The following is a 27,908-nucleotide window of genomic DNA, read 5'->3' as shown; positions in this document are numbered from 1 at the left end:
GACTCACATCTGAAATTATTCACTTTATTTTGGTCAGACTCGGCGGGGGAAATAAATATATATGAAACAATTTTATGGCATTCTCTTACCATTTATTTCGCAGGATTTCTGTTTCTGATGAATTGAAATTATTTAACAGGAATTTGGTTTACTTAAAGTTAACTAAAAATATTATTTGCTGAAATTTAACAAATATTTGTATATTAGTTTTTAGTTTTTAACATCTTAAACAAGAAGCTTTAAGAATTTATACAAAATTATAGTTTGCATTTGGGAGGACTTTCCCAAAAAATAAATTCAATGACAATGACAGCAAATCCTGGGTAACTTTAATATTCAGCGACTGACTTTAATCACTCTCAACTTTATCCGCCAGCGAAAATCAATATATTTCGTTGGAATTCCCAAAATAATTGTCAATATAATGTCACTGTAATCTCTCGCTCTCGCGAAACTTTAGCTTGTCCATCAAAATGGCCATTCATTCTCCTTTTTTATGCACATCAAATACACTTTTTTGCACGCTGAAATCGAAACCCCGCCAAGTGGAAAGCATTTGCCATAGAAAATATTAATTTTGAACAACCCCCCTACCCGGTATCTTCTTCCGCTCCATCTGCTGTGTAATCCTGGCACTTAAAACTCTTCTCAACGAGCTGCGAACATTAGCCAAATGAAGTGACAAGAAATTAACGAAAAAGCTACAGCAACAACACAAGCAAAAAAAAAAAAAAAAGACGAAACGAAACGATATAAGAAATAATAATAATATAAAAACTCAATGAGTCAGCAAGGCGTTGGTGTTGCAGTGAGTGAGGGGCGTGGCCGGAGTGGGAATTGAGCGGTGCTAATGATGAACTCGGTCAAGGAGCCAGTGCAGCCACGCTGGCCAAGTAATTAGATAAGCGAGCTTCGAAAACAAAGCGACCAAGAGTGAGCCGAGTCCAAACCGATAAATCGCAATGGTCTATGGAAGAAGCATCGCCGTGGGCGTCTGCCTGATGACAGTCGTCCTCCTGCTAGCCGCCGTGATATTCTACTTGAGTTTGGGTAAGTGATCTGCATAATAAATTTAAAAAATTAAAAAATATTCTTGTAAGGATTTGATAGAGAGAGTATTTATATTAAATAATTCAAATATTAAAGAGAAATTCTAAGATGGCACAAATATTTATTTAATTTTCACAAATAAAACCCTTTAAATCTCATCTATAAATGATTTTCCCATCTGTCAACCGAACGAACTTCTAAGAAAGCCTTCTCCTTCCACATCAAGCCAAAATCAAATTTCAAACTGCAAAATTCCCATAAATTTTATACTCAAAAGTATTTGAAAGTAATTTTGTTGTTTAATACGATAAAAATAAGGGGCTGAGCAAAAACAACAAACGGCTGACCATAAAAAATATACATACGAGTACAGCGCAAACTTTGTCCTGCGAGGAGAGCACACAAAACAATTTTCGCACATCCCTATATAAGTACGTAGTATATGTACGTTGGTGGTCGGTCCTTGGTGTTTTTTGGTTCCTTGTTCGAAGCTTTTATCTTGTTTTACGAGTATCAATATCGAGAAATTTGCGCTGCCTTAATATTAGATATTTTTTATGCCAATTTGCGTATTGATTTGCCATACGAAAAGAAATAGGCAAAACATGTTTGATTTATGCCATTTTGTAGCTTCGGTTTCCCAAGTATATGCATCAGTCTAAGCTGAGCTGAGAAATTATTTATTTGCCAGGGAACATTTGTTCGGCTTAGCTTTAAATCAGGCAGAGAAAAGGGGCTCCTTTTCTTTGGTGTAAACAGGGTATAGAATGCTAAGATTTGTGTTTATGTGTGTCCCTGTCATAGACACAATGAAATTGAAAGTCCTGCTTAATGCACATTGTGCCTTTATGTGTGTATGTCCTTCCTAACGAAGTTGGATATTTATACGAATGGGAAAAGAGATGAAGAAATATATATATATGCAGTTTTATGTGTATCATATGGCTCTTGGGTGCTTAGGCAGGGGAAATGCACAAATATTTCCGCAGGAAGTGTTGACACTTGACATTTTCACTTCTCCTTTAAAGCGGCTTTGTTTAATTTTTTCTACAATTTAAAAGCAAAGTGCTCATGAGAACAGAGGAAAGCCTTCCAAATAAACTTTCATTTCTAAAAAGAAATAACTTGTGAATTCTAAAGCAAAAATATATATGAATGCAATTTAATCCCCATCAAAGAAAAGCATTTTTACTAAGAAACATTTTATTATTTGAAATCCACTTGATGAGAAATAAATAAAGCCAATCCAATTAAACTCAACTTTTTTGACGCAATCTTAGTTAATTGATTAAAATCGTTTCAAGGTGCTTCTTTTAAGCTCATTTGTCTAATGAACTATATTCCATCATCTCGTAATTTCGCAGAAAGAAATCTCGGCACCCAAACAAATCATAAAAATGTTGGAATGCAAAACAAAACTCTCATTTTCTTTTTACGACAATTACCCTTCAAAAAAAGTGGTAGGCACTCAGGCTGAAAATGTATTCTGGCTAAATTAAAACTTATAATAAGATATACTACTTCTCTCACTTTTCCCACATACAAATGATATTAATTGGTTTCATGCCATTATTTCGATTCATGGCACTTGTAATGCTTGAAAAACATATTGCTAACAAAGCTGAAAATCTCAAAAATAAAGCAAGGAACAGGACAAAGTTTTTGGACATTAAGTTTAATTGTCATGACCGAAAAAAACAGAAGCAAACAATAAACCGAAATCCTTTGTGAGATTGGAGGAAAGGAAAAGAGCGGGCGAACAAATTAAGTTGTCATCTTGAGTTTAAAGTTTGTCTGACAGAGATTAGAATAATAACTCATACGTCGTGTGGCCCATATGAAGTCAAAAGTTTGTTTAGAGTGATCAAGGACTTAACGGAATGAAAGTGGGTACACTTGAAGATATTTTTCTAAAGGAATTTTTTATAAAAAATAGACCTAAAGAACCTTTAAAATTTTTTAGATTTTAATAATCAATGTTTGGTCATAAAATAACTGAACTAAAACTAAAGCCAATTTAATCTTCCTTCTAGATTGATTATTTTGTGTAATTTTTCTAATACTTGTGTTGTTCTCTTGTTGATTATTTTTTTGTTTAGGGCCCTGCCCCACGGGCAGCTTTGCCTGCGACAATGGCACGCTGTGCGTTCCTCAGCGCCAGATGTGCGACAGCCGGCCGGACTGCGCCGACAGCAGTGACGAGCATCCGGTGGAGTGCGGTCTGCTCTATGGCAGCAAGGAGATTGCCGACAAGATAGTCCGTAATGCGATTGAGAAGAAGCAACAGCAGCAGCAGCAACAGCAGATGAACCAGCGAACAATTGCGGCGGGCGTGAATGTGAGTAGCCTGGATTTATCACCTTTAAGGAATCAGAATCAAACTTGTGGTGAGTGTGGAATACAATTACAAAGGGAATATACATAGATACTTATTTAACTAAAAACATAAAAATATTTTCCACTATTTACCTTGAAATCCCCCAGATATCGTCACATATCCGCGTCCCTGTCAGTGCCGGCAAAGAACAATCCTCTATTGCGGCCGTTATGTCAAGCTGCGTCGTTGGCCTCGCATCAGTTCGGAGGTGACCTATCTGATCATTATCCGTAACAATTTGACTCTCCGCGAAAATATTTTTGCCAATTTTACGCGACTACAAAAACTGTTAGTAAATCAATAACATTATTTTTAGTTTTTTAGTTTATTTATTTGGAAGAGTTAGTTAGTTTATTTATTTTAACTTTCTTGAAGGACGCTCAAGTACAACAACATATCACGTGTGCCGCTGGGCAGCTTCAATGGCCTCGGACAGCTGGAGAGGCTGGAGCTGAGCCACAACAACATCAGCCATTTGCCGAATGGCATCTTTCTGGGCCTGCACAGCCTTCAATGGCTTTTCCTCAAAAACAATAACCTGCAATACCTGCCCATGGATCAGCTGCGGTCCGTCCACCGGCTGGAGTGGCTAGTGCTCAGCGGAAATCGCCTCACCCTGCGCAATGTGCAGCTGCCGAAAATCTCGTCGCTATACGAAGTGTGAGTAAATGGAATTGGGGTTCGAGCTTATGTTCTATTTGTTAGATTAAAAAGCGAAAGGGATTCGACGAGAGTCTGTGGACGTTTTGCTGATGTATTCAAGCGTGAAATGCGCTCTCTCTGAGTCTCTGGCATTGTTAAAAGCCGCCGGAGCCCCCGCTCATTGGGTTACTCGGGTATTGGGTGTCCTGATATCTCAACCACGCCACCCAACGATGTGCCCTAAGCTAGGAGGACTAAGAACTGGCACAATGTTGTGTTGCACTCACTTAGGGTTTAAAGTGTGCTTTTGATAGTCTCTGGTTTCTATGCTTTGAATTTTAAGACATCACCTTCGAACTTGCTCGACAACAATGTTTATCATTAAGCTATTGAAGTTCTCTATTTACACAGAAGTCTTAAAGTTATTCCCCAACACTTTAAGCAACCTTTATCTTAAATCTGCTCAGGCTACATTCATCACTTGCCCTTCCTCAAACCAACGAAAGGAGTCCTAAGACCAGTCTTAGTATAAAAACCCCAGAAATATATAAGCTAAACACTAGGCCCTGCGGCTTAACCAGATTGTTGCTTGGCCCTGCCTGCATAAATATCTCTTTCCTTTTACAGTTATTTGGATTTCAATCGAATCGAATACATTGGCGAGGAAACTTTTTCGCAATTGGATAATTTACATTTGCTGTAAGTAAAACAATCAACTAACTTTCCCTTCTCAACACACAAAAACGTACAAAGAAGTTGAAAAAAAGTACAAGAAAAGCCAGAAAAAGTGTCGAAAAATCTATTGAAATATGTTGTACTTAGATTTTATGGGGCGTATGCGTAATTTTTACTCTTCGTTGCATTTTGCTTTCGTTTTCGCAGGATTTGTTGTTGGTTTTTTTTTACTTGTTTATTTTGAGAGATTTATGTGGGTAACATTGATGCTGAGACAGTGAAAAAGGGAGAGCTGTCGAGTAAGAGAACGAGAAGGGATATTGCGTATACGCACTGTTGACATGACAGCACATAGGATATTCGATACATCGACACCTTTCGGTCCAACACAGCCCAAAAAACAAATTTATGCTTCAATAATCATAAATTGGCACATTTTATTGTTTACACAAATAAACATATGCTTAAAAGAGGAGTATCAGAAAAAAAAGGAACCCCGAAGACTCAAATACTCTTATTTTAAATATTATTATTTTTTAATTTTTATTTTTTGTATAGGCTTTTGTTTGTTAAATATGACTTTTAAAGTAAATACCTTAAAAAGTAGACCAAAAACTGACACGTAAAACAATTTGAAAGCATTTATCACATGTCAGCCAGCCCCGTTTCCCTTGTAAATGCTTTGACTGGCACGGTTGGGGGCATACATAATCATTAATTTATGCATCAATAGCTGACAATATAAGTCAATGGGTCGTCTGGGGTGCCTGTGTCGCCTCGCTGCTAACTGAAAATAAATCAGTTACCCAAATTGCCCCAACGTAAATAAATGTGTTAACCTTTAGAGGCCTTGGCAGATAGAAAAAAAGAATGAAGTGATGAGACTTAGATGGGATAAATTGTGTCGCAATATTTGAGTCGGCAATTTATCTGGTAATTTGAAAAGCAAGCATATGGGTAGTTCAAGGGGAATCACAGGGCACCTTGGTCGATGTAAATTATGGCTAAAGATAATCGTAATCATAAGAATATCTCTGGCTCGTACTTTTAATATTTATATTATTTTTATCAATTAAACAAATCACGAAAACGAGATAATATTTGCTGAAGCTAAACAAAAATTACAAAAATATATACTAAATTTCAGGGATCTCCAGCATAACCTCATCACCCATATCCATGGCCGAGCCTTTGCAAACTTAACCAATATGCGAGATATGTGAGTATAAATAAGGGGGTAGGCTTAGAATTCTATTCTAAATCTCACAGGCAACTGGGGTGGAGTGAAAACTTAACACCGACACTAAGCATGAATTATGGCGGGGACACACAGCTAATTAGCATAATAATACGAATAATGTCAGGACACAAAGTAAATGAACTCGAGCCCTGGTCAAAGAATCAACACAAAGCCCCAGGAATGTCCTCCCTGCAGTAAATTGTAATTTGGCAAAGGATTCCGACTAGCCAAGCGCCCTTTGTGATTCAAAATCATATTCAATGATATTAATTTCAGTTCATTAATGCGCAATTACGTATACGGAATGAAGAATTCAAGTTGAAAACTTTTGCGCCCGCAGACAGATAAATAATAACAAGGGGAAACCCCAACTAGAAGAAGGGAAATGCTCTTCTGATCTCCCTTTAATTCCATTGAATGCAAATATTTTTATGAAGTTTTTCGACCACGCTCGTCGACATAAAAAGTTTAAGCCTTGGGGCCAACTAATCTAACCTTTATGGCCATAGTTTATTATTATTATTACAACTCTAAAGCAAGGGGGCCAATCTATAAACGGCAGTCGTAAAAGCACAACAAATTGTTTAACGCTTTGAGGAAGAACTTTTGATGAGTCTCAGACAACATGGCGTATGCTCGATAAGACGCAGCAGCGCCTTTAAGTTTTCTTTAACCGCTGGCTGGCTGGAAATAGGAATTTGATGTTTGCTTTCTGACTTTCATAACCATATATCAATGGCATATTCAATAAATGTCTCTGCCATCTTCACATCCATCGTCTACTAGCGCATCAAGCTGTGGCCTTAATAAATTTTTCCCCAGCCTCAACCAGCAGATACATCAGCATATCAAGGATGATAACAGGCACAACACTGCTGCTTGACCGACCGGTTTGGGTGAAGGAATTCAGACTTTGTATCTTTTGGGACGGCAGCATTGAATGGGTTTGACTTGTGGCCACGGCAGCAGCAGCCGGAGCAACAAATAAACAAACATTATTATGGCCAAATAAAAATGCAAATAAATTTGTATTTTATGTGAAAACAATTTCGCCAAAGCCTTGGCCAGTAACCAGTAACTGTAACCAACTCTGGGGCCAAGTTGTTTGGCCAATAATGAAGGAGTTTATTGAAATCGACTCGGGGCGGTATTCCCCAATCGTCATTGCTTCATTAGATGCTCGACCCCTTCCATATATCCTCTTCTTTCGCCTCCCCCTCCAGCTGTGGATCCTTTACGCCTGTTGATGACACCTCTCTCTACATACATAGAGCCACCCACTAGCCACCCAGGCAGTAACCTTCCCACCCACAGAACCATGCAAATAATTTGCCCTTTGCTGGCGTGCAAGGAATTTCTCAGCATACCAGGCATTGAGTGAAAGTCTTTTATGGGCACACAAAGAGAAATCAAGGAGCTTTAAACATCCTTAAGAAGGATTAAATTTGTATTATAACTCTATATATACAGAAGCGAGACTTAATTATATTCCAAGGAAAGTTTAGTTAGTTTCTAGGTAAACTTTATTTCTTAAAAATTTTAGTGTGATAAATTAATTCCAAATATTTTGTTAACAACTCATTTATTTAGGAATTCATTTTATAAAATAAAATGTATTGTACAGTTTAGGTTATAAAAAAGCCCTCATTACAGTTTTTCTCTAGGTGCATCATCCCAAAGGAACTGCACAGAAATTCCTTCGCTATCGCCACTTTGTATTTGTATCTATCAGATACGCATCTAAATGCTGCTCATGTATCTGCTGCTGCCGTCCTTCCTTCAGCAATTTCTGCTGATTTGTTTTGTTTTTTCGATATCCCCTCGAGGTTTTTGGTTTTGGACATAAAACAACCCAAAGCGAAATATTTGAGAAATCGCTGCACTAATTTGATTCCTCCTGTCATCCAGTGAGCCACTGAAGCCACTGACAGGTCATTACGGATTGCAGAGATACGGGGCTGCGCAGACCCTCAAGTCCGGTGTGTGTGTGTCTCCACGTTGCTGTGACGTTAATTATGGTCAACATCAGTCCCCGCCCCCGCTGGTAGAGAAAGGACAGCGCCACAAATGCCGGAGCTAAATCCTGGCGGGCACATTGCCCCGAAAGAATTCACAATTGAAACGTGCCATTTGCAAGGGAGCCCGTAAATGGTTTCATTTGGTTAATATTATGCACTCGTCGCTAGAACGCGGGTACTTTGAATAGGCCAACAACAGGTGGGAATTAATTATGGTAATGATCATGGGGAAGGTGCAACAAGAAGGGAATTTTATGTGGATATAAAGGATGATGTTTTTATGAAGATGAGGAGACTTGTTAAGGTTTGGTTTGCTGATAACTTGGGAAATATTTTATTTGACTTAATAAATAAATAAATAAAAAGTATGTGGGCAACTGGGAAGGTTCTAAAAAATCGTTATATACATTAATATTAGACCAAAATAGTTTCTGAATAAAAATATAACTTAAAACATGATCTTAGCAAGAAATAGAAAATTAATTTAAGTTTCTAAAATATTTCAGAAAGAGTATTCAAATGGTATTTCAGCTCTAACAGAATCTTCATCATTTGTAATTTTTTTTTGCACCTTGCACGTAGCGCGGGCTACGACAACTACAAGCAATTATTTACCCTATCCTTAAATGCGCATTGACCGCCCCTGCTCCCTTTTTCAATTCTGACGCAGTTATGTACGTGGCTGGAGGAGCCACGTGTGTGTGCGGTGGGCGCTGGATGTGCTCGTCCATGGCAAATGGGCATTACCAGGGGCTTATTTGGATGCTGACCATCACCACCATCCCATAGAAGGGGCAGCAACTTGTTGCCTGTCCCGGGAAATATGTTAATATGTCTGGCTTCCCAGGGATATTTATGAAGTTATTAAGTGCGGGCTTCGGCAAAAATAATGACCAGAGCCAGATCCGAGAGGCCTGTCCCTCAATAATTAATTAGAAATTTGCATAATAAAAATTATACGCTCAACGAGGATGGACCCATTTTTCGACGGCTCAATTTGTGGCCGAGTTAAATATTTAGTTTACGGAATCCTCAGGCCACGAAAAATGGCGTTGCAATTACCAGCAATCTGTGGAAGCTCAACGACAGAGTGGAAGTGGGTGTGGACAAAGAGTAAGGGGGCGTGGCCATTGTCTTTGTGCGACAATCCATAAAAACAAACTGTTAACAGTTGGCGCTTGGGCATTGGCGGCATTGATTGACCAGACAAGTGCAAGCAATGGAGCTCTAAGCAAGAGCTCAACGTCAGCTCCGACATAGCCATCACCATCGCCATCGGATTCAGTTCCACGTATCCAGCAGCAGCAGCCAACAGTTTATACATCAGCTGCTGCACTTCCCAGGGACGTGACACGGTGGAACCGAAGCTAGGGAAACCCTCCAGTTTCAGTTATTATCCCAAAAAGAGATAAACATAATAATAATAATAATAATTTCATAGTAAACGGTTTATAGACAGAGAAAAAATGTCTGTTAATTTGTAGACTTCTTGAAATATTTTTAACGAATTTATTAAATATTATAACATTATTCTAGCTTTTTTTTCTGAAGAATCTTACTGATATTTCTTGTTTTTCCTGCAAGAGAAAGTTTAAGTTCTGACTCTTTAAGGGATCCTAGCCCCACTGTGCCACATCCTGCTCTGTCTGCCATGAATGATGCGCGCCCTTTCCTGCCAACAACACATTTAGCCCCAGTTGCATCTCTATATCCACATCCACATCCACACACATTTGATAGACAATGTTTGTGCACTGATTTATACTCAGCCAGCTATTAAATAAGAATTTTCGTTATTATGCTCCGCAGCGGGATTTTATTATGTGACTTTTAAAAGCTCCGTTTTGGCTTTAGTCTTAAAGTCGTGCCAAGTAGAACATTATTATTGTTCTTTAAAGCGGCAACGTGTCTTATCTGCGGGCCATTATGCGCGGCTTAAGCGGCGTATGAGTAACCTTATATATCTACGAATAATTCTTAGACGTGCATTTCGTTTTACAGCCGCCTTGTCGGTAATCCCATTAAGGAGTTATCTGGCGAGACATTTCTCCACAACACTCGACTGGAGGCACTGTGAGTATTATACGTGGGAAAAACCCTAAGGAAATTATAATTATTTGCAAAATAAGTGAACTTTATTTAGTTGGAAATATTATTAAAAATATTGAATAGAAATATTACTTTCAAGCCTGATTTTATACATTTATAAACATTTTTTTTTACATATTTAAAAGCTGTTCATTATTTACTTGAATAATTCTTTAATTCCCATTAAAAAATAATACCTTTCTCGTAGTTCCCTTGCTCAAATGCCTCTGCACATCCACCGTAACCTAATGGAGCCTTTGAACATCTCGTTTCTGAATCTCACGGGCATTCGCTATGATCACATCGACTTTGCGGTTATTAATTCCATGCGAAACTTGACGTACATCATCTATGATAGGTTCTTCTACTGTTCCATGTCGCCGCGAATAAGGATGTGCAAGCCTTCCACCGATGGGGTTAGCTCCTTTCAGGATCTGCTGAGCAAACCTGTTCTAAGATACTCCGCCTGGGTGATGGCCACTTTGACCATAGCTGGCAATGTCCTGGTGCTTTGGGGTCGCTTTATATACCGGGACGAGAACATGGCTGTAACGATGGTTATAAGGAATTTGGCCTTGGCCGATATGCTGATGGGTTTCTATCTGGTCACTATTGGGGTGCAGGATTATCGCTACCGGAATGAGTATTACAAGTAAGTGGGAAGTACAAACATACATATATCCTTACGCTTACCTTTATTATCCTTATCTTTCAGAGTTCTGCTGGACTGGATCACCTCTTGGCAGTGCACACTCATCGGCACTCTGGCTGTGAGTTCCTCGGAGGTGTCTATGCTGATCCTGGCATTTATGTCGCTTGAACGCTTCCTTCTGATTGCCGATCCCTTTCGAGGCCACCGCAGCATTGGAAGCCGGGTAATGTGGTGTGCCATGCTTTGCATATGGATGACTGGCGTGGGTTTGGCAGTGGTGCCGGTCTTCCTTTGGCGTTCGAGCACTCTGCCATATTACGGCTCGTACTCCGGCACCTGTTTCCCCCTGCACATACACGAGGCCTATCCTATGGGCTGGCTATACTCGGCGTTCGTCTTCCTGGGCGTTAATCTTCTTTTGCTGCTGATGATTGCTCTGCTATACACGGCTCTTTTGATCTCCATCTGGCGGACGCGAAGTGCCACTCCGCTAACACTCTTGGATTGCGAGTTTGCGGTGCGGTTCTTCTTTATCGTGCTGACCGATTTTCTGTGCTGGGTTCCCATAATTGTGATGAAAATCTGGGTGTTTTTTAACTACAATATTTCGGATGACATCTACGCCTGGCTGGTGGTCTTTGTGCTGCCCCTCAACTCGGCCGTTAATCCGTTGCTGTACACATTTACCACTCCAAAGTATCGAAATCAGATCTTTCTGCGCGGCTGGAAGAAGATTACCTCCAGGAAGCGGACTGAAGCAGGTAATACCAATGTGGCTACTACTACTACGGGCACGGCCACCGCCTCCTCCCAGCATCCAGACGACTCTACAGCCAAGTCTATGCCCTTGGCCCTTACCCTGGGGAACTGAAGGAGGTTGTCTGGTTAGAGCTAGAAGGAGGATAAAACTTGTATACCAAACTGATCTGGTATCAGCATTTATTTTGTCTATGATATCGAATATCTATATATCTGTCTAACCTTAATCCGTGTAAGATAACCAAAGGAAAACGTGAAAATAAATTGAATGTGATATTTGTAAGGCAAGTTGAGGGTTTTATTAAGGGAGAGATGGAGTGGAAAATTTGGATTCCAATGACACATTTTTAATTATTTCTTATTATTATTAATTATTTAATAACTTAATCAATATTATTATCAACACCTCAGCCCCGATTATAAGCTCTTATTTTATTCACTCCAACTTATAGAAATATATATTTAAAAGCAAAATAACGAAGCCCCATTACTAGCCTTCCTTTTCATTTATCTTTGCCAGAACCAGCTTCGAGCGCGTAATGTGAAACTTGCGCATCCCCTCCAGCTCCTCCACATCCACTTGCTTCTTGTGCTTCCTTTCCAGATGCACTCGCAGTCTGAAATAGGATTAGGCATTAGTCAAGGCTTTTCTTTTATTAAATCAAATCAGAAACCTACTTGTTGCGTGCTGGGAAACTCTGCTGACAGTCGGAACACTCGAATGGCATCGCCGTATGCGTCCATTCGTGATTCCTTAGCGACGTAGACGAAGTAAATGACTTCCGGCAGTCGCTGAATTCGCAAATGAACCGACATCCTGTGTGCTTCACCTGCCTGTGGACGTTCAGGTGCGAGCGTTGGGCGAATTTTCGTTCGCATAGATCACAGGCAAAAGGAAACTCTTTCGTGTGATATCTTTTGTGGATCTCCAAAGCTTTGGCTATAGAGAAGACCTTGCCGCAAATGTCACAAGAGACTCCAGACTGCATGTGCTTGTCGTCCACATGCACCTTGAGAGCCCGTCTGGTGAGATAGGACCTGTTGCAGTGCTTGCAGGGAAACTGGGGTCGGTCGGTCAGGTGAATCGCCTGGTGTTTGGCCATGCGGGAATGATTCTGGAACTCCTTTTGGCAGAAATCGCAATTAAATTTACCCTTGTAGCGCTGGCTGGGAGCGATTTTCTCCAGGGTGGCAAAGCCAACGGTAACCTGCTCAAGTTGGGGCTCCTCCTGAAAGGTAACATGTTCCAGGTCTGCCTCCTCCCTGCTATCCTCCAGCAAGTACTCTTCATTCATTTCAGCCATTTGATCTTTAGCCTCACCATGTTTCGGCTCTAGTTCTAGTTCCTGTTCTGCCAAGTCTTCGTCGGGTTTTATGGACTCTAATATCTCCCGCAACTGCTGATTAGCGTAGGCCACCTTCTTGTGGAATTCATAGGCCCACCGCAGCTCCACGGCACAACGGCTGCATAAGCTTTTGGGCTCGTGACTGGGACTCTGAAGCAGATCTTCCTTGGTGCAGATCTCGTAGCAGTCATAGTAGCTCAATCCCGCCTCAAGGTCGTAGATGACGGTCATGTCCAGCATTTGCCTGGGATGGGGCTCTTCCAGGCATAGGCGGCAGCTGCTTTGTAGCCCAAAAATAGGAACAGAGCCTGGAAATGAGACTTCTGGGGACACTAGTTTGACAGGACTCTCTGCCCATACACTGGTCATTTGAGGTTTCTGTTGCTCTAGCAGTAGCGGATCCATTTGTGGTTATCTTTATTTTATTTAACTGCTATTTTCATCCAATATTGTTTGTGCACTCATTTCCTGTAGTCAAAAATCCCGGCTAAATTTACGGAAATGAAAAATCCAGAGGTGTAATAACCTCGATTATTAATATCGATAAGCCGATGTTTTTATTTTTGCAATAGTATCGTTTAAATTTTTAGCATCGATATATCGATATATATATAGGCCACCACTTGTATATGAGCGCAAATCCTTTCTTTGGAACTTGAACGTTTTCGGGGATTAAGCTTTTATTACAATGTTTTTGGAGTCGGACCCCACCACGATTGTTCCAGATACCGACATCCTGCATCCCGATGACGCCCAATACATATGGCTGCCTATTGCCGTGCTTGTTGGCATTTTCTTTCTAGCAGCTCTGGTACGTTACTTTTCTTATCGTCGTTGCTTGTTTATTCAAGTGCATTTGCTTGCGCTTAATTTATGTATTTGGGTGTCCGCAGGTCTACGTCATGTCGCGTACCCGCTGCCGGTTTTCCTGCAACTACCTGGGCTGTAGGAAGGCCCCACGAAACGGCTACATCAACGTGGATGAGGAGGACTCGGATGTGCCCATGGCCTGTGGGGATGAGTGGGGGGATGACCACATGGCAGCCAGCTTGCTTGTGGGACGCCTGCACATCGAGGACGTGAGTGAGGTGTTGATGATGTTTGATCAGTTTATAATCCCTCATAATCCACAGCCTAATAGGGCCTAGCCAAAAATGATGTATTGCCTCTCGTAAGACTTCCATTCATCCCATTTATTGTCCACATCGGTGGTTGTCATTGGTTTGGTTATTACTGCAAACTGCACAAGTGCCTCTACTACAAGTACAACGAAAATAGCCCTATTTTAATGATCAGTGATCAGTATTGGCGGCGCCCAGGAGTCGCGTCGTCAGGTCATAAAAGCCAAAGAAGAAGGCACCGCCCAGCGTGATCCACAGCACTCGTGGCACAAAACCAGCAAACAGACTGAAAAATAGCATAAAAATATATATAATACATATAATCCTTACATATAAAAATAAATGTAAACAAAGACAAGACAGCTTTTGTGATCAATTCAATAATTACCCGCTAAATCCTCGCTCCACATAAATGCCACGAAGAATGCTATAGGCATTCCGTCTTCGATTCAAGCTCTCTCTTTCGGCCAGCATAATTCGCGTCTTGACCACATCCAGGGGCGTGGTTAAACCTGCGGAAATGCCACCGGCAACGGCTCCACACAGAGCTACCGAAATCGGCGTAGATTCGTAGCCCGTCACCGGCGTCCACTGAAGCTTAAAGTACTCCCACAGCGGGAACTGTATCAGACTGAAGGGTATCTCCCGCATAATGGTTGAGCCAAAGCCCCGATAAAGACCGCGTCTTAAGCCCTCTGTGCGGTAGGCACGAAGCAGGATTTGAAGGCCGGACAGCTGCTGTTTGTGCCCCGTTAGGGTTTGGGAACGCTGCTTGGCAATTTCCACGGGCACGCGAATCAGGCAGGCCAACTAGGGAAGATAATAAATTATTAATTCAATAAAGAGGATCCTGTTGGCCAAGTAATCCCACCACTTCGGCTGCCGAGGCCGCTGCCATGTGTACGTAAGGAGAATCTTTGGTGTGGGTAATCGAGCTGAGGAAGTGCTTGCCGCACTCATAGGCACAGAAGAACAGGGCCGCCGTCGGAGCACTGCCGGCAGCCGCCGGGGCCAATCCTTTGTATATGCCACGAAAACCGCCTGCCCGCCAAAAGCCCAGCTCGCTCTGCAGTCGCGTCTTGACCGTGTCAATGGGAAACAGGGCAATGTCCACCACCACACCAGCCACGCCTCCAGCCTGTAATGGGTTATCTAATAACTTGTTTTATTTAATTACATTTTTAAGTACTCACAACCAGCGCATGGAGAAAAGTGAACTTGGTGACCGGCTCTTGCATGTTCACTTCCAAGGACCCAGCGGCCATGTCCTGAGCTAAGTCTGCTGCCATATCCTAGAAACGTTTATTTTTCGTCCACTTTAAGTCATGCTGCTAGGCAATATTTGTTTAAATTAGTTAAATAAACAAATGCAAGTCAATGTGGTTGTTAACGTAACAGTCGCGGCGCTTAACAGCTGTTCCGAGCAGGGTTGTCTACATAATCAAAAATAGTATTTTTTATTTTTAAAACAATTTTATTCTGAAATGTCAATTTTTTCTTAAACATATTAGGTTAATACTCTTAACTTTACTAAAATGTACTAATAATTAATACAAAGTTACAATATAATTATACAACTATTATTTTTTGCAAGCACTCGACAACCCTGGCGACCAGTTGTTCTCGAAGAAGAAGCGCGATTTGGCCAAGTGGAATACAGCGAAATTTGGCCGTGATTTAAGCGATAAAATAGCACTTGTCTGCAGCGGCGTAGGAAAACACAAATTAAAGAAACAGAATCATGGCCCTTCGCTTGACCCAGAGATTGCTGCAGACGCAGACGCCGTTCCTCACCCGCGTACGTTTTTCACGGCCGGAAAATTGGCCAACAAATGGAAATTACATAATGCGCGAGTGGCAGATCCCACCATTGATCGCCTCTGTCCTTTCCAATTGCAGGGATACCCCCTGCTGGTGACCAAGGAGAAGACGGAGGATGTGGCCCACACCAAATCGGCGCTGCAGAAGAAGCTGACGGTGGGTAGAACATCTGAAAATCTCACCCAATTGAGGTTATAGCATCGGTAAATCTATATATCATTGATGCACACAGGGCACGGACATTCCCTCGGCTCAGTATGGCGGTCGCCATGGAGTCACCATGCTGCCCGGCGGCGGCATTGGTCCCGAGCTAATGGGCTATGTGCGTGAGATCTTCCGGTACTGCGGTGCCCCCATCGATTTCGAGGTGATTGACATTGATCCCTCCACCGAGGGCAACGACGATCTGGACTATGCCATCACCTCGATCAAAAGGAACGGTGTGGCGCTCAAGGGCAACATCGAGACCAAGTCCCAGAGCCTGTCGGAAGTCTCGCGCAACGTGGCCATTCGCAATGAGCTGGATCTGTACGTAAACGTGGTGCACTGCAAGTCGTACCCAGGCATCCCGGCCCGTCACCAGAACGTCGACGTTGTCCTCATCCGCCAGAATACCGATGGCGAGTACGCCATGTTGGAGCACGAGTCCGTCCGCGGTGTGGTGGAGAGCATGAAGGTGGTGACCGTTGAGAACGCCGAGCGCGTGGCTCGCTATGCCTTCGAGTATGCTCGCCAGAACAACCGCAAGAAGGTGACGACCATCCACAAGGCCAACATCATGAAACTGTCCGACGGCCTCTTCCTGGAGGTGGCCAACCGTGTGCACAAGGACTATCCCGAGCTGGAGCATAACAATATGATCATCGACAACACCTGCATGCAGGCCGTGTCCAATCCCCACCAGTTCGACGTGATGAACATGACCAATCTGTACGGCACCATTGTATCGAACGTTATTTGCGGCCTGATTGGAGGAGCTGGCCTCATCTCTGGCAGGAACTACGGCGATCATGTGAGTATAGAAGTCTTTCTAGAGTTTATAAAAGATTTACAACGAAAACTTGGTCCAGCACGCCGTTTTCGAGCCGGGCACCCGCAACACTGGTACCGCCATTGCTGGCAAGAACATTGCCAACCCTGTGGCCATGATCAACGCCAGTATCGACATGCTGAACCATCTGGGACACAAGGAGCACGCCAATGTCATCCAGGAGGCTGTCTACCAGACCATTGTCGACGATGCCATTCGCACCCCAGGTAAATATCGATCTCTAAGCCTGCTTTTCTATGCCTTTTATCGTTTTATTCCCCTACAGATCTGGGCGGCACCCACTCCAGTACCGACGTTGTTCAGAATATACTCAAGATCTTGAGTGCCAAGCGCGTGAATTGGTAAAATAATCGTCTGCATTTAGAGTAGTTTCAATGTTATTTTATCGCGCTGCTGTCACAATCGAGTGCTGTATTTTCTATTTAGTTTTTTAAACAAAACAAACAAACATCTATCGCTTGTCCCCCTCTTGACTTCACTGTTACAGGCCAATTTTGTTGTATTATATTTTTCATGCTCTGTTATTGTATTATTTTAACCGTAAAAACTGCAGCAGAACTGTAAGTGTTGTTGCCTCCCATGGCCTAACTGTGTCCTAACCCAACTAGCACACCCACAGACTACACCTAACTACTAATTTCTTAGTTCTTTCATAAGTTTGTTTACTAAGATGGGTTAAATTGAAGAGGAATCAAGCAATGAGCGAGCAGTTGTAATAAAAAAAAACTATGAAATAATGATCCTTATACCCTTTCTGGGTATTTAAATTTTAACTAGAAACTGCCAATTGCTTGGTTCAACCTTCACCTATATGAAGACTAGACCCACCTTTATGTTTATCAATGCTTCGTTGAACTATTCTGTTATTTATCTGTCATAAGTAGTGCTCCAGTAGATCACACCACCAACACACACACACACACACCACCCAGTACACAAGTATGTAGTTTTTTCGTTTTGAACGTGTAACCAAATTGTCCTCGTGCAGATCTAATCAACGAAATTATTCTGTTTTCTCTCCTCTCCCAAAAACAAAAATCCAAAAACCAAATGCTTAACCGCTCCGCAGGCCACATGGAAACTATTTCAACCAAGTTTAAGCACTACTATCGCACTACCGAAACTCAACCAACCCAGCTAACAAGAACTCAGCAAGATAAACCAAATCGAACTATGCATAATACCAAACTCAAAATTATATTAACCCAGAACTAAGCCAATTTGAGACATTCTCCTAGCCCAAAGCCAAGCGTTATAATGTGATGCCCCGCAAGAATCGGTTTAATCAAAGTTTGAGGTCGTAAAAATCAGCTGCTTAATCCCAAACAAAATATGTTATCCCGGCTAAATGTCCATTGTGTGTTCATTCATGATGTCAAAGTGTGATAAATCAGGTAATGAAAAATCTAAATATAGACTACACATATTATATATATTAAATCACAGCATAGAACAGTTATTAATCGATATTTTTCTATTGTTTTTCACAGATTTTCTTGCCGGCCCTATCCCATGTTCTTCTGCACTCTGACTATTTTTACATACCCCTCGCAGTGGGCCATATTTCTCTTTTATTTAATTTTCCTATCCCAAATACAACAGATTTCACCCCTGAGAAAACGCTAAGCAAATAGTTCCCAAAAATAGTCAATCAAAGCGATATTTAAATTGTAAATTAAAATTTTCTAAACACAAATTATAATATTGAGAAGTTGATTCAAACAAAATGTATTATTCTGTTCGAATATTTATTAGTAAAGAAAATAAAACAAAGACAAATCTGTAATTAAGTAATGTGTTTTAAGGGCTGCAAATGTATGGGTTTAGCCTGACGTCGATTGGTAAAATATAAATGGGGGCCAATTTTGTATTACCCAGATTTAAGCAGTGAAAATAATACAATATTAAAAGCGCAATGCTCAACTTATTCGTTCACTCGACATAATAAAACCAAGCTAATACCCAATTGTTGGATTTAGTTTGATATTTTTAAATATAAAATCTACTTTAAAGATGGAAAGGCAGCCACTTTGTGGCTCTTACAGCTCCCAGAGATTCATTTCAATACGGTTTCTTGAACGGCACAAGCACTAATAACACCTCGACTAAGATGCCAGGACTATTGATCAGCTTCGATATTAAGATTTGGTGTCCAAAAGGTTTTCCTGATATTGAGAAAGGTTCCTTTTCTACAACACATTTTGGGTACAAATACAAACATGGTATTCACATAGTCTGGAATCAAAAACTCTTCCTGAACCCAGCCTGAAATTCACTGCATCCACTTATATTATTCCATGGGCACACTTGCCCCACTTAAACACTCAGAAAGAACACGCACAATCCAGGATTCGGTCAGTTTTATCAGAATTACTTCTTTGTTTATTTAAACCTTAAAAAAAGCGACGGGAATCCAGACACCAGAAAATCCAGCTTAGAAACGCAGCTTCTGGAAGAACCACTTGTTCTTGCCCTCCTTGTAGACGGACTCGAACTTGACGCGGGTCTGGAAACGGTGCGTCTTGCGCTTGACGGGATCCTTAAGGTCCTTGGGCGACAGCTTCTCGAAGCTGATGTCGTGCGCGGTGTAGCGGGTGGGCATCAGATGGTTGTAGTTAAGGCTCTTCAGGAAGGGCTTAACCTTGGACTTCTTCTTCAGCTTGTTCTTGCCCATCTTCTTGGTAACCTTGCGCGGGTAGCGATCGATGCCGGCAACCAGAGCGTGGCCGAAAGGCTTCTCCGGGGTGCCGTCGTCGGAGGTCTTGACGATGATGGCCTTGCGACCAGCGTAACGTCCGCTAAGGACGATTACGATCTTGCCCTGCTTCATAATTTTCCTCATCTTGGCGGTTGCTACTTCAATCGATGTAAATGTTGGTGTTGTTGTTTTGTTGGTTGCATGAAAATAGAGAGAAACGGACACAAAGTTAGTAAATTCATTGCAAAAACACTAAATGTTCATAATTTTAACCATATAAACTCAAAAACCGTCCATTCTACGTTTGTTGTTTAGTATTCCCACATATTTTCTATAGTTGTTTTGGTTGCCATTTTTGGGCAGCGTTTTTTCACGTAAATCTCCACATTCGCCCATCAATAGGTTTATTTTCTTTTAATTCCAACACATATCGGTCACTTTTCACATTTATTGCAGTTGATTGGTAATTGTGGGTTTCGGATTTTTTAGATTAAAATTATTTGGAACTTACAGGTCTGTCAGTTGACCGGAAAAGAGGGAAAAATCGTGCGGAAGCGAAAGAGACCAGATGTTTTTGAAAGATACTAAAAATGGTTGAATAAACGGTTACACTTTTAAAGTGTGCTGTTAAGCGCGTAGCTTTGGTATTAAAGTAGAGATGATAGCGTGATTGTTTCGTTTCTTTTTGCAGAGAAATTAAATTTGAGCATTGGTACTTTATTTTTAAAATTATTTACAATGTATTTTTTAAGCTGCATTTCTTTTTAATTTTTTGTTTCGGTCGATAGCTCTTTAAATTCTTGAAAATAAATGTTATTGTTAACAGACCGTTACATTTAACAGAATTGATAAAATACCAATACAAAAAATATACTAACTATTTGGGAGATGAGAGTTTGGATGGGTTCGGTATTTCCCCCCTTTAATTTATTATTTGGTATTTAAATATTTTAATATAGTCAAAAAATTAAATCTTAAAAAAAATTATAAAATAATTGTTTGACACTGCCAATACTTTATTAACAAAATATGTTTTATTTTTTAGATGGTACTCATGTAGAAAACACAATACATACTAATCATTGCAAAGGGAGATACTACTCCCATCCCATATCGCATTCAGATATAACGGAAATGCCCGGTTCTACGTCTTTTTCTGGATAATCTTAAAGGTATTATGCCGATTCATAACGTAGCTGAGGGCAGTGGCAGCCGTTGTCAGGCCTGTCAGATACCAAAGGCCATGCAAGGCGGGATGATCTGTAGGGGGTTAAGATTTAAATATTTAGGATCTCTGGTTTGCTCGACTGTCTTATTATACTCACCCAAATAGTTCCAAATGGGAGCTCCCAAACTCAGGCCAATGGTGGCCAGTTGCACACCCGTGTTGATCTTGCTGAGCAGTGTGGGCTCCAGTTGAGCTGTCACATGGGTGGCGTCAAAGTATCGCGAAAAGGTTTTCTAACCGGAAAAGGCATAGATAAGAAACATATGATGATAAGACTAAGGATAACCTGTACTCACCGGCGGTGGCAGACTTATGTAGCGTATGACAAAACCAGCTGCCAAGAGGAACACATCCCGGAAGACTACAATGCCGGTGAGCCACATGGGGATTAGATCCGTGTAACAGAGGGCAATCACCAGCGAGCCCATTAGCAGTTTGTCGGCCATGGGATCCAGAAAGGAGCCCGCTTTGCTCGCTTGCGAGGGCCATCGGCGGGCGATCTGTCCGTCCAGCTTACGAAAGAAGAAGTATTTTTAAACAATTTTCTATTACAAAGCAAAGTCAAAAGATTAAATACTAAATAATGCTCAAGAAATGCTGCTGTTTATCTTCTTTGAATATTTTTCTTTTGTTTGCATTTTCTGAGCATTTATTTTGGGAATCGACACAAGTTCTTTATACTAGATATTCTGAAGGTAAATATAAATAACTTAGTTCATTTCATTTGTTTCTAAATACATTTTAAAAAGTATCTAACAAGTATTTTAAATGATATCTTACCAGATCTGATACTCCGGCAATGGCCAGCAGGCTCATTCCAAGCGTAAAGTCTCCCTGGACAATCACATAGCCGATGTAGGGCGATAGGATGGCCCTGCTAATGGTCAGCATGTTGGGTATGGTCATGATATTCTCGCGCTCCTCGCGAATCTCATCGATCTTTTCGCGCACTCGCTCCTGGACCTTGTGTCGCGCCTCACGGATGTCGTCTACCAGGAAGTTCTTGCGTTCGATTAGCTCGGCACGCTGTCGATCGATGACGCCCTGCAGCAGGTGCCGACCCTCTACTGTACGTTGGTGCAACGACTGCTTCTTGGCGTCGGCATAGAGGCGCAGGCGGGCCAACTCCCAGTTTCTTCGTTGTTTAATATCCAGGAACGATATGCGAATGAACCCGGTGGCAGCGGCGTAGCGATTCAGGCAGTTCACGAAGCTGCTGCCGCCCACTCCCAGGACGTGCTCCAGAGTGGCAGCTCCATGGTGCAGGGGGCGCTGCACCTGGCGGAAAACGATGGCAGGCAACATGATGGTTTACGCGGAGACAGTCTCAAATCCTCGAGCAGCAGCTGGTGGCACGGACTCTGGTCAATAAGACCGTTTTCCTGGGGTTCTGTAATCAATAAGGCACACCAATCAAACCCAATTTAAATGACCTGTGGCCTTGATCCGCAGAGATCGGCCAGCGACCCTTGGACACTGGTTATCGCCCTTATTAAGACCGCACCATTGGTTTGCTCTCCTCTGCTTCTTTTCACGTCTCCTGGTGAATTACGAACTCTGTGATTTCAATCGGTATTTAATCACATCTACGAGAATTTATTAAAATTTTGTCTTGTTTTTATTACACAAGTCGGCTTCGAACAGTGTGACCGGGCGCTTTCTAAAGGCAATGCATTAAAAAATGCCAGGTTAAAATACCGCATGAATGCAAACGGTTTTTTGAGTTCTGTTAACCAAATATTTAATTAATTTTAAATATCTGGCTAATTGTAATTCATTCCAATTCATGTTTTAAGTGAGACAAAAATATATATACAATAGGACAAAATATTCATTATTTAATAAAAATATTTAATTGGAATGTAAATTCATGTAGTAGTATTTTATAACGTGTATGTAAAATACCTCTATACAGCGTATGTAAAAATCGACTTGTAAAAGTTTAACATATGTTATTCTCTAACATAAAGTAAATATCCTTAACAGAGGGCGCATTTTTTAAATACGCGCAAGGACTCACAGATTTATTTCAAGACCGGCTTTTATTTAATAAAACTCTTACTCTCCTGCCCAAAAATCAAATAAAGCTGCTTTAGTGGCCAGCCAGGCCAGGACATATTAATGAGAGCACCATAAATAAGCCAGACCGCAAAGCTGCTGCTCTGGACTTGTCAGCCATTTAATTGGATTAAATTTAATTACGCCTGGCACTTAACCAAGGCGCGCACTGCTTGTCCGCCCGCCTTGGATATGCAAATTAAGTCGCGGTAAACGTTTATTACTTAATATAAACTTTGGCAGCGGCTCGACCATGACCTGACCTTATCATCCCTGCTAATGAATTTCGACGAAAGTTGTCCGCCAGAATCTGTTCCACGTTTAATGGCCACATCCTAGGTCATAAAAGCGAACGGCGGCAAATAATTATGACAGGCAGGTTGCATTTTTGCCAAGTTAGCTAGAATTATATTCGCTCCAGCTCATTTTGGGGTTTGGTCCTTAAGTCACGTCTCGTGACCACCATCATCGTAATTACGGGCAGGTGAAGAAAGCTGAAGTTTTCCCCCGGAGGCTGGGCAGCAACCAGCAACCCACTGCATCAGCATTAATATATAATAATGAACTGCAGCCGAAGGTGTTCGGCACGATAATGTCCATGGCATGTCAGCCGTCAGTTATATGTTAATTTCCAGCGTCCTCCTGTCCATTTTCCTTTTTCCGATTTTCTGAATGGCTCTCAGGGCTACTCAGTAGCTGTCTGCCATAAACAGGAAGCTTCAGCTCCAGGTCCAATAGGGCGGGAAATGCGCGACAACGGAAGAGATTGACAACTTTTTGTAAATACCCTCACTCTACTGAGAGGTATGAGGACTGTGAGGAAAAGTTGCAAGGCTGGCAATTTGCATATTTAACTCGGTTTTAATTGAAACATTATCTTTGAATGTTTAGTTCTGGCATTAAAAATTCCCTTTATTCCAACTAAGCCTCACAATTAACTATGATTACACAAAGGGAATTAAAAGTTAGAATACATTTAAATAAAATGTATTTTCTTAAATAAGAAATCCTTCTTCATTAGTAAACCCATCATTTGGCAAAGGGAATTCCAGTTTGGTGTTTGATTTTCGCTATTTGCTCCTTCCATAGCTTTTTATAATTTTTATTTGATTTTTTTTTACGCGCCTCATTGCGCTTCATTAATCAAAAGTAATTTTCCGCCTTTCACAGCATCCACTCGCCCCTCTCCCGACCCTCCCTCATTTGTACCTGGTTTGGAGTGAAGATGGCGAACGTCAGCGGAAGAAACCGAAAGGGAAATGGCGAAAAAAAAAACAAAGTGATGGCGGCCATTTTGCATTAAGCCTGGACATTTCCTCCTTCATGTGGGCGTATATTTAAGTGTGTGTGTGTGTGTGTGTGGGGCTAATTAACTGTTTTACATTAAGTGGCCATAAAGGCAGCAAACGGCGAACATTTTAGTCTATTTTAATGCGCTTCGAGTGGTTGGCTGGCGGGCGTGATCGGCTCGGACAATGAAGAACCGCCGGCCATTAGCGGCCATCTCTCCCTATACATATCTTTCATTCCTTCTGCCAGCTCCTGCCGTTCATGGCCGTTTTCTTAAATGATTTACGACTGCTTTAAAGGCCAAACCATAAAAACAGAAGCCAACTTCATCTGGCCGCTCAGGGTTCTTCGCACAGCTCGTACTTTGGTGTTTTCCTTTGTGCTTAATTTAATTAAATACTTGCCTGGACTTTTGCTCTCTCTGCCATGAGAATGGTTAATGTGGTCAGCATAAATTGTGGCCAGCTCATTTTGCTTTAAATCATTTGCGGCCAGCTATAACGCCTGTGGCCCCCGGATAAACCATATAAACATGAACTGGCAAATGGCAATTGGTTCGACTAATGAGAGAAGAAGCCCACCAGGTTCAAGTAGTTTTCTCGAGCAGGTGTGTGGTTCGAGATTTATCGAACAAAAGGTGTTTTTACACTGGAGATAATTTACTGAGTACTAGTTGAAAATAATAAAGGAATTAATGATGCAAATGTGAATGTTTAAAGGATATTCTAAATAAATAAATTAGGAATAATAAGTATTTTACGAAATTATTATAGGTTTATACCTCCCAAAACGTTAACTTTAAATCTTTCTTAAAAAATTATTATGATTTTTAATAGTTTATGTATATAATTTGTATACAATCTATTTTAAAAACCTAGATTTATCTATCACTCCGAATATTTATTCATTCATAATAAAAATTATAATTTTCCCAGTGCAATCCAATCGAATTCCCCCTACTGAGGTAAATCAAAAATGTGCACAAAATTACAAGTTGGATTTGTGGCGGCAAAAGTTGTGTGCAGGCGCCCATTCATGGTTCTGCTGGTTCTTCAATTTCGAAAATGCCGAAAGTCCGCCCACAAATCACAAGCCAATGACGACTAATTAGAGATCCAGAGGAATAGAGGAGAGGAACGGCAGCAAAGGCCTGGCCTCTTCAGAGCAGTGTAACAATGACTTTTCGCAAAACTCCAACTATTTTCAAGCTGTGCAAAGGACTGCCCTCGGTGCGGACGCCCTGCCACGCCCCCCAGTAGCTATATATCCCTTTCTCCACACCCCCAACTTTGCTTTGTTCTAAGTTATCAACCCACAAGTGGCGGCAAACTTTTGCTTTACGGTGTCGCCATCTTTTTTTCAACAGGAAAACACGGCGGGGGCGGGGAGGGGGCCTCAACTTAAAAGAAGATTAAACCGCAGCTGCCAGGGGATTCCCCCCAACCCCGGCCTTTAAGGGAAAAGGGAAAGGGATAACTTTGCCTGGACAGCGGCACTTGAAATGAGAACGCTTGGCGATTTTCAGGCGACACTTGTCGAAAGTTACGCGTAATTATAACAATGTGCGGGTATCCGGGGCGGCCAGAGAGCTCCAGACCATCTCTGAGGATGGGCCTGTTCCGCCTGGCTACCCTGGCTGTGGGGCCGCATTTTAGTTTATGCCCAAAATCACAAGTTGGGAATCGACTGCGAATATGCGGGCGACCTTGTTCGGTGTGATAGGTGTTGGCCAAAAGGGGGAAAACCGCACACCAATTAACAAAAAAGATAAAGTATAAAGTTCAAAGGATTTCTGTATTTTGTATTTTTCGTTGCTGGGGGATTTACTTGCCAATTACAGTTTGGTTTTTGGTGTAAGGCTGTTTGAGGAATGTTTAAAATTTAAATTATAATTAACTTGTAATAATAAACTTCTCTAAAAATTAAATGAAGTGCGAGGTAAAATTACTAAAATATTATGTTTTAGAAAAATGTTTCACAAATTTCTGCAAGTATCTCACAAAGAAATTCATTTTTTATTTATATACTTCATCATTTTAATGATGATTTACGTATACCTGAATATTTATTAAGAAAAACAGTATTCCAATTATTCCAAATTCCTAAAAAATCTCCAAGGCTTGCTAAAAATTCCTCTAGTCCTTGAAATACAAAAGAAAAAATATTATAATTTAACAAACCTACAAAATAAGAGGAAAACTTTGCCCCTCGGCACTTGAAAAATTTCATTCTTTCGTCCCTGCGCCTGCCGGATGAAAGAAAGCGCAATTTTGTTTCAATTTGAAAGTCCTTGTCCACATTAATTCGCTTTTAATATAATGAAGCCGCTTAAATGTCAAGACAATGAGACCGAAATGTGGAATCTCAAGTCCTCGCAGCAACGTCCTCGGACCAACGTCGGACCATCAATCAAATTTTCGACGAGGGGCGTATGAAAAACTATAATAAAATCATTAGGCCTGGTAATCCCCAAACGTTCCGGAATCAAAATAAAATCATCCGACCGGAATGATGATGAATGGTCGTCGGTAGGCCCAAGTGGCCAAGAGGCCTTGCCTTAGCCCCTATGGTCATGACAAAAATTCGGTAACGGAATCTTTCTGCACTCCAATCTCTTTTTAATAAACAAAACGCAGACACACAACATTGTGATTGTGCTTGTGCACAACACTCAACGGTTAGGAAACAACAAAAACAGGAAAAAAAAATAAGAGAAACAAAGAAATAAACCAAGAATACATTTACAACAAATCGGAGTAACAACAAAGAAAGCTATAACGCTGGCTCAACGGCGTCATTATCGGGGCAAAATGTCTTGCATCGCTTTGCTCCCAGTTCCGTGCAGACTTTGAATCCCTGGAAATGGTTTCCTTTTTATACCCTTGGACGGAGCACTATAATAAATTAAGAAATATCTGGCAAACTATCTATCAGCGGTTATATCAGGCATTGGAATCGAAATTTTAATTGGACAATGCGAATATTTTTATGTATTCAAACAAGTATAATGAATAATATATTTTGAAATATCTAAATATATATTTCTTAAATTTTTAAAAATAAATTAATATATTCTTGAAAACATATTAAGCTTTTGATTAAATATTATTCAATATCTTTGTTAACTTATTAACATTTAAATACTTAAAGCTCTTGAATATAGATAATTATAAATATATTTTGAAAATCAATGAATTAAAATTAAATATAAAAATTATTCTTGAGATTAATTTAAAAAAATCAAAATCAGAGAGAAATCAAAAAACAATTTTCTAGTAACATTTTATTAAATTTCTTTAGATAAACTCCTTAAAATTTAATTTCTTAAAAAGAAATCAGAGTATAGTTAGTTTCGGACTTTACCACACATCCTACACTCCACACTCATCATATATTTTTTTGGGAAAAGAAAAATGAAAATGTTTAACGCAAAAAAATAAAATACTCACGTTTCTCCCAGGCGAACGTGATTCAATTTGTTTTGTTGGTTAGAAAACTAAAATAGCAACAGCAAGCCACCGGCCAGAAAGGAGAGGAAAATATAACTAAAGCCAGCATGGCAAAGCAGAGCTAAGTAAAATAAAGCAAAGCAAAGCGAGGAAAGCATCGCAAAGCAAGGCGAAAACAGGAAAAATTATAGAACAAGCAAAAACGCCAGGCGGATGTGGGGATGGCCGGTTGGGGGGCAGTAAATGTGGGCGGTCTCTTCTGTTGGTCACTCGCCATGTTCCAAACTAAAAACAAAAAAAAAAAAAAGCGAAGAAAACAAAATAAAGGACGCCGAAATGGAAAAA

At 40.8% G+C, this 27,908-nt stretch overlaps 7 protein-coding genes across 9 annotated transcripts; 3 read left to right on the top strand and 4 right to left on the bottom strand.

The window, feature by feature from the left end:
• Positions 1-801: 801 nt before the first annotated feature.
• On the top strand, positions 802-11,753 carry Lgr3 (Leucine-rich repeat-containing G protein-coupled receptor 3). The gene is made up of 9 exons (XM_017178156.2): positions 802-1,050; positions 3,150-3,437; positions 3,535-3,715; positions 3,803-4,087; positions 4,697-4,768; positions 5,892-5,963; positions 10,004-10,075; positions 10,299-10,742; positions 10,806-11,753. The coding sequence occupies exons 1-9, from the start codon at positions 963-965 to the stop codon at positions 11,611-11,613; spliced, it is 2,310 nt and encodes a 769-aa protein (XP_017033645.1). The 5' UTR covers positions 802-962; the 3' UTR covers positions 11,614-11,753.
• Positions 11,754-11,918: 165 nt separating this feature from the next.
• Positions 11,919-13,373, bottom strand: LOC108082768 (zinc finger protein 431). The gene is made up of 2 exons (XM_017178299.3): positions 12,180-13,373; positions 11,919-12,118 (listed from the first exon to the last, which is right to left on the bottom strand). The coding sequence occupies exons 1-2, from the start codon at positions 13,250-13,252 to the stop codon at positions 11,992-11,994; spliced, it is 1,200 nt and encodes a 399-aa protein (XP_017033788.1). The 5' UTR covers positions 13,253-13,373; the 3' UTR covers positions 11,919-11,991.
• Positions 13,374-13,425: 52 nt separating this feature from the next.
• Positions 13,426-14,121, top strand: LOC108082676 (uncharacterized). Its single transcript, XM_017178179.2, has 3 exons — positions 13,426-13,658; positions 13,741-13,926; positions 13,981-14,121. Exons 1-3 carry the CDS (start codon positions 13,536-13,538, stop codon positions 13,993-13,995), a joined length of 324 nt encoding a protein of 107 aa, XP_017033668.1. The 5' UTR covers positions 13,426-13,535; the 3' UTR covers positions 13,996-14,121.
• Positions 14,020-15,389, bottom strand: LOC108082666 (S-adenosylmethionine mitochondrial carrier protein homolog). The gene is made up of 4 exons (XM_017178167.3): positions 15,162-15,389; positions 14,840-15,106; positions 14,357-14,778; positions 14,020-14,254 (listed from the first exon to the last, which is right to left on the bottom strand). Exons 1-4 carry the CDS (start codon positions 15,255-15,257, stop codon positions 14,140-14,142), a joined length of 900 nt encoding a protein of 299 aa, XP_017033656.1. The 5' UTR covers positions 15,258-15,389; the 3' UTR covers positions 14,020-14,139.
• Positions 15,390-15,581: 192 nt separating this feature from the next.
• Idh3g (Isocitrate dehydrogenase (NAD(+)) 3 non-catalytic subunit gamma) lies at positions 15,582-18,630 on the top strand. 2 transcript variants are annotated; one of them, XM_017178805.3, is made up of 7 exons: positions 15,582-15,766; positions 15,868-15,945; positions 16,022-16,801; positions 16,860-17,046; positions 17,106-17,181; positions 17,910-18,234; positions 18,331-18,630. In XM_017178805.3, the coding sequence occupies exons 1-6, from the start codon at positions 15,710-15,712 to the stop codon at positions 17,938-17,940; spliced, it is 1,209 nt and encodes a 402-aa protein (XP_017034294.1). In that variant the 5' UTR covers positions 15,582-15,709; the 3' UTR covers positions 17,941-18,234; positions 18,331-18,630. The 2 variants fall into 2 exon arrangements, with proteins under 2 accessions (XP_017034294.1, XP_017034310.1); XM_017178821.3 differs by lacking the exon at positions 17,910-18,234.
• Positions 18,631-19,195: 565 nt separating this feature from the next.
• On the bottom strand, positions 19,196-20,187 carry RpL27 (ribosomal protein L27). 2 transcript variants are annotated; one of them, XM_017178832.3, is made up of 2 exons: positions 20,050-20,187; positions 19,196-19,693 (listed from the first exon to the last, which is right to left on the bottom strand). In XM_017178832.3, the coding sequence occupies exon 2, from the start codon at positions 19,680-19,682 to the stop codon at positions 19,275-19,277; it is 408 nt and encodes a 135-aa protein (XP_017034321.1). In that variant the 5' UTR covers positions 19,683-19,693; positions 20,050-20,187; the 3' UTR covers positions 19,196-19,274. The 2 variants fall into 2 exon arrangements, with proteins under 2 accessions (XP_017034321.1, XP_017034330.1); XM_017178841.3 differs by having other exon boundaries at positions 19,196-19,696; positions 20,050-20,151.
• Positions 20,188-20,550: 363 nt separating this feature from the next.
• CLS (cardiolipin synthase) lies at positions 20,551-22,425 on the bottom strand. Its single transcript, XM_017178261.2, has 5 exons — positions 22,271-22,425; positions 21,547-22,156; positions 21,063-21,278; positions 20,864-20,999; positions 20,551-20,798 (listed from the first exon to the last, which is right to left on the bottom strand). Exons 2-5 carry the CDS (start codon positions 22,069-22,071, stop codon positions 20,683-20,685), a joined length of 993 nt encoding a protein of 330 aa, XP_017033750.1. The 5' UTR covers positions 22,072-22,156; positions 22,271-22,425; the 3' UTR covers positions 20,551-20,682.
• Positions 22,426-27,908: the final 5,483 nt, after the last annotated feature.

Source organism: Drosophila kikkawai, chromosome 3R, assembly GCF_030179895.1.
Source record: "Drosophila kikkawai strain 14028-0561.14 chromosome 3R, DkikHiC1v2, whole genome shotgun sequence".
Lineage (NCBI taxonomy): Eukaryota > Metazoa > Arthropoda > Insecta > Diptera > Drosophilidae > Drosophila > Drosophila kikkawai.
The sequence above is the reverse complement of the archived record's forward strand: the minus strand, read 5'-3'. Positions and strand labels throughout refer to the sequence as shown.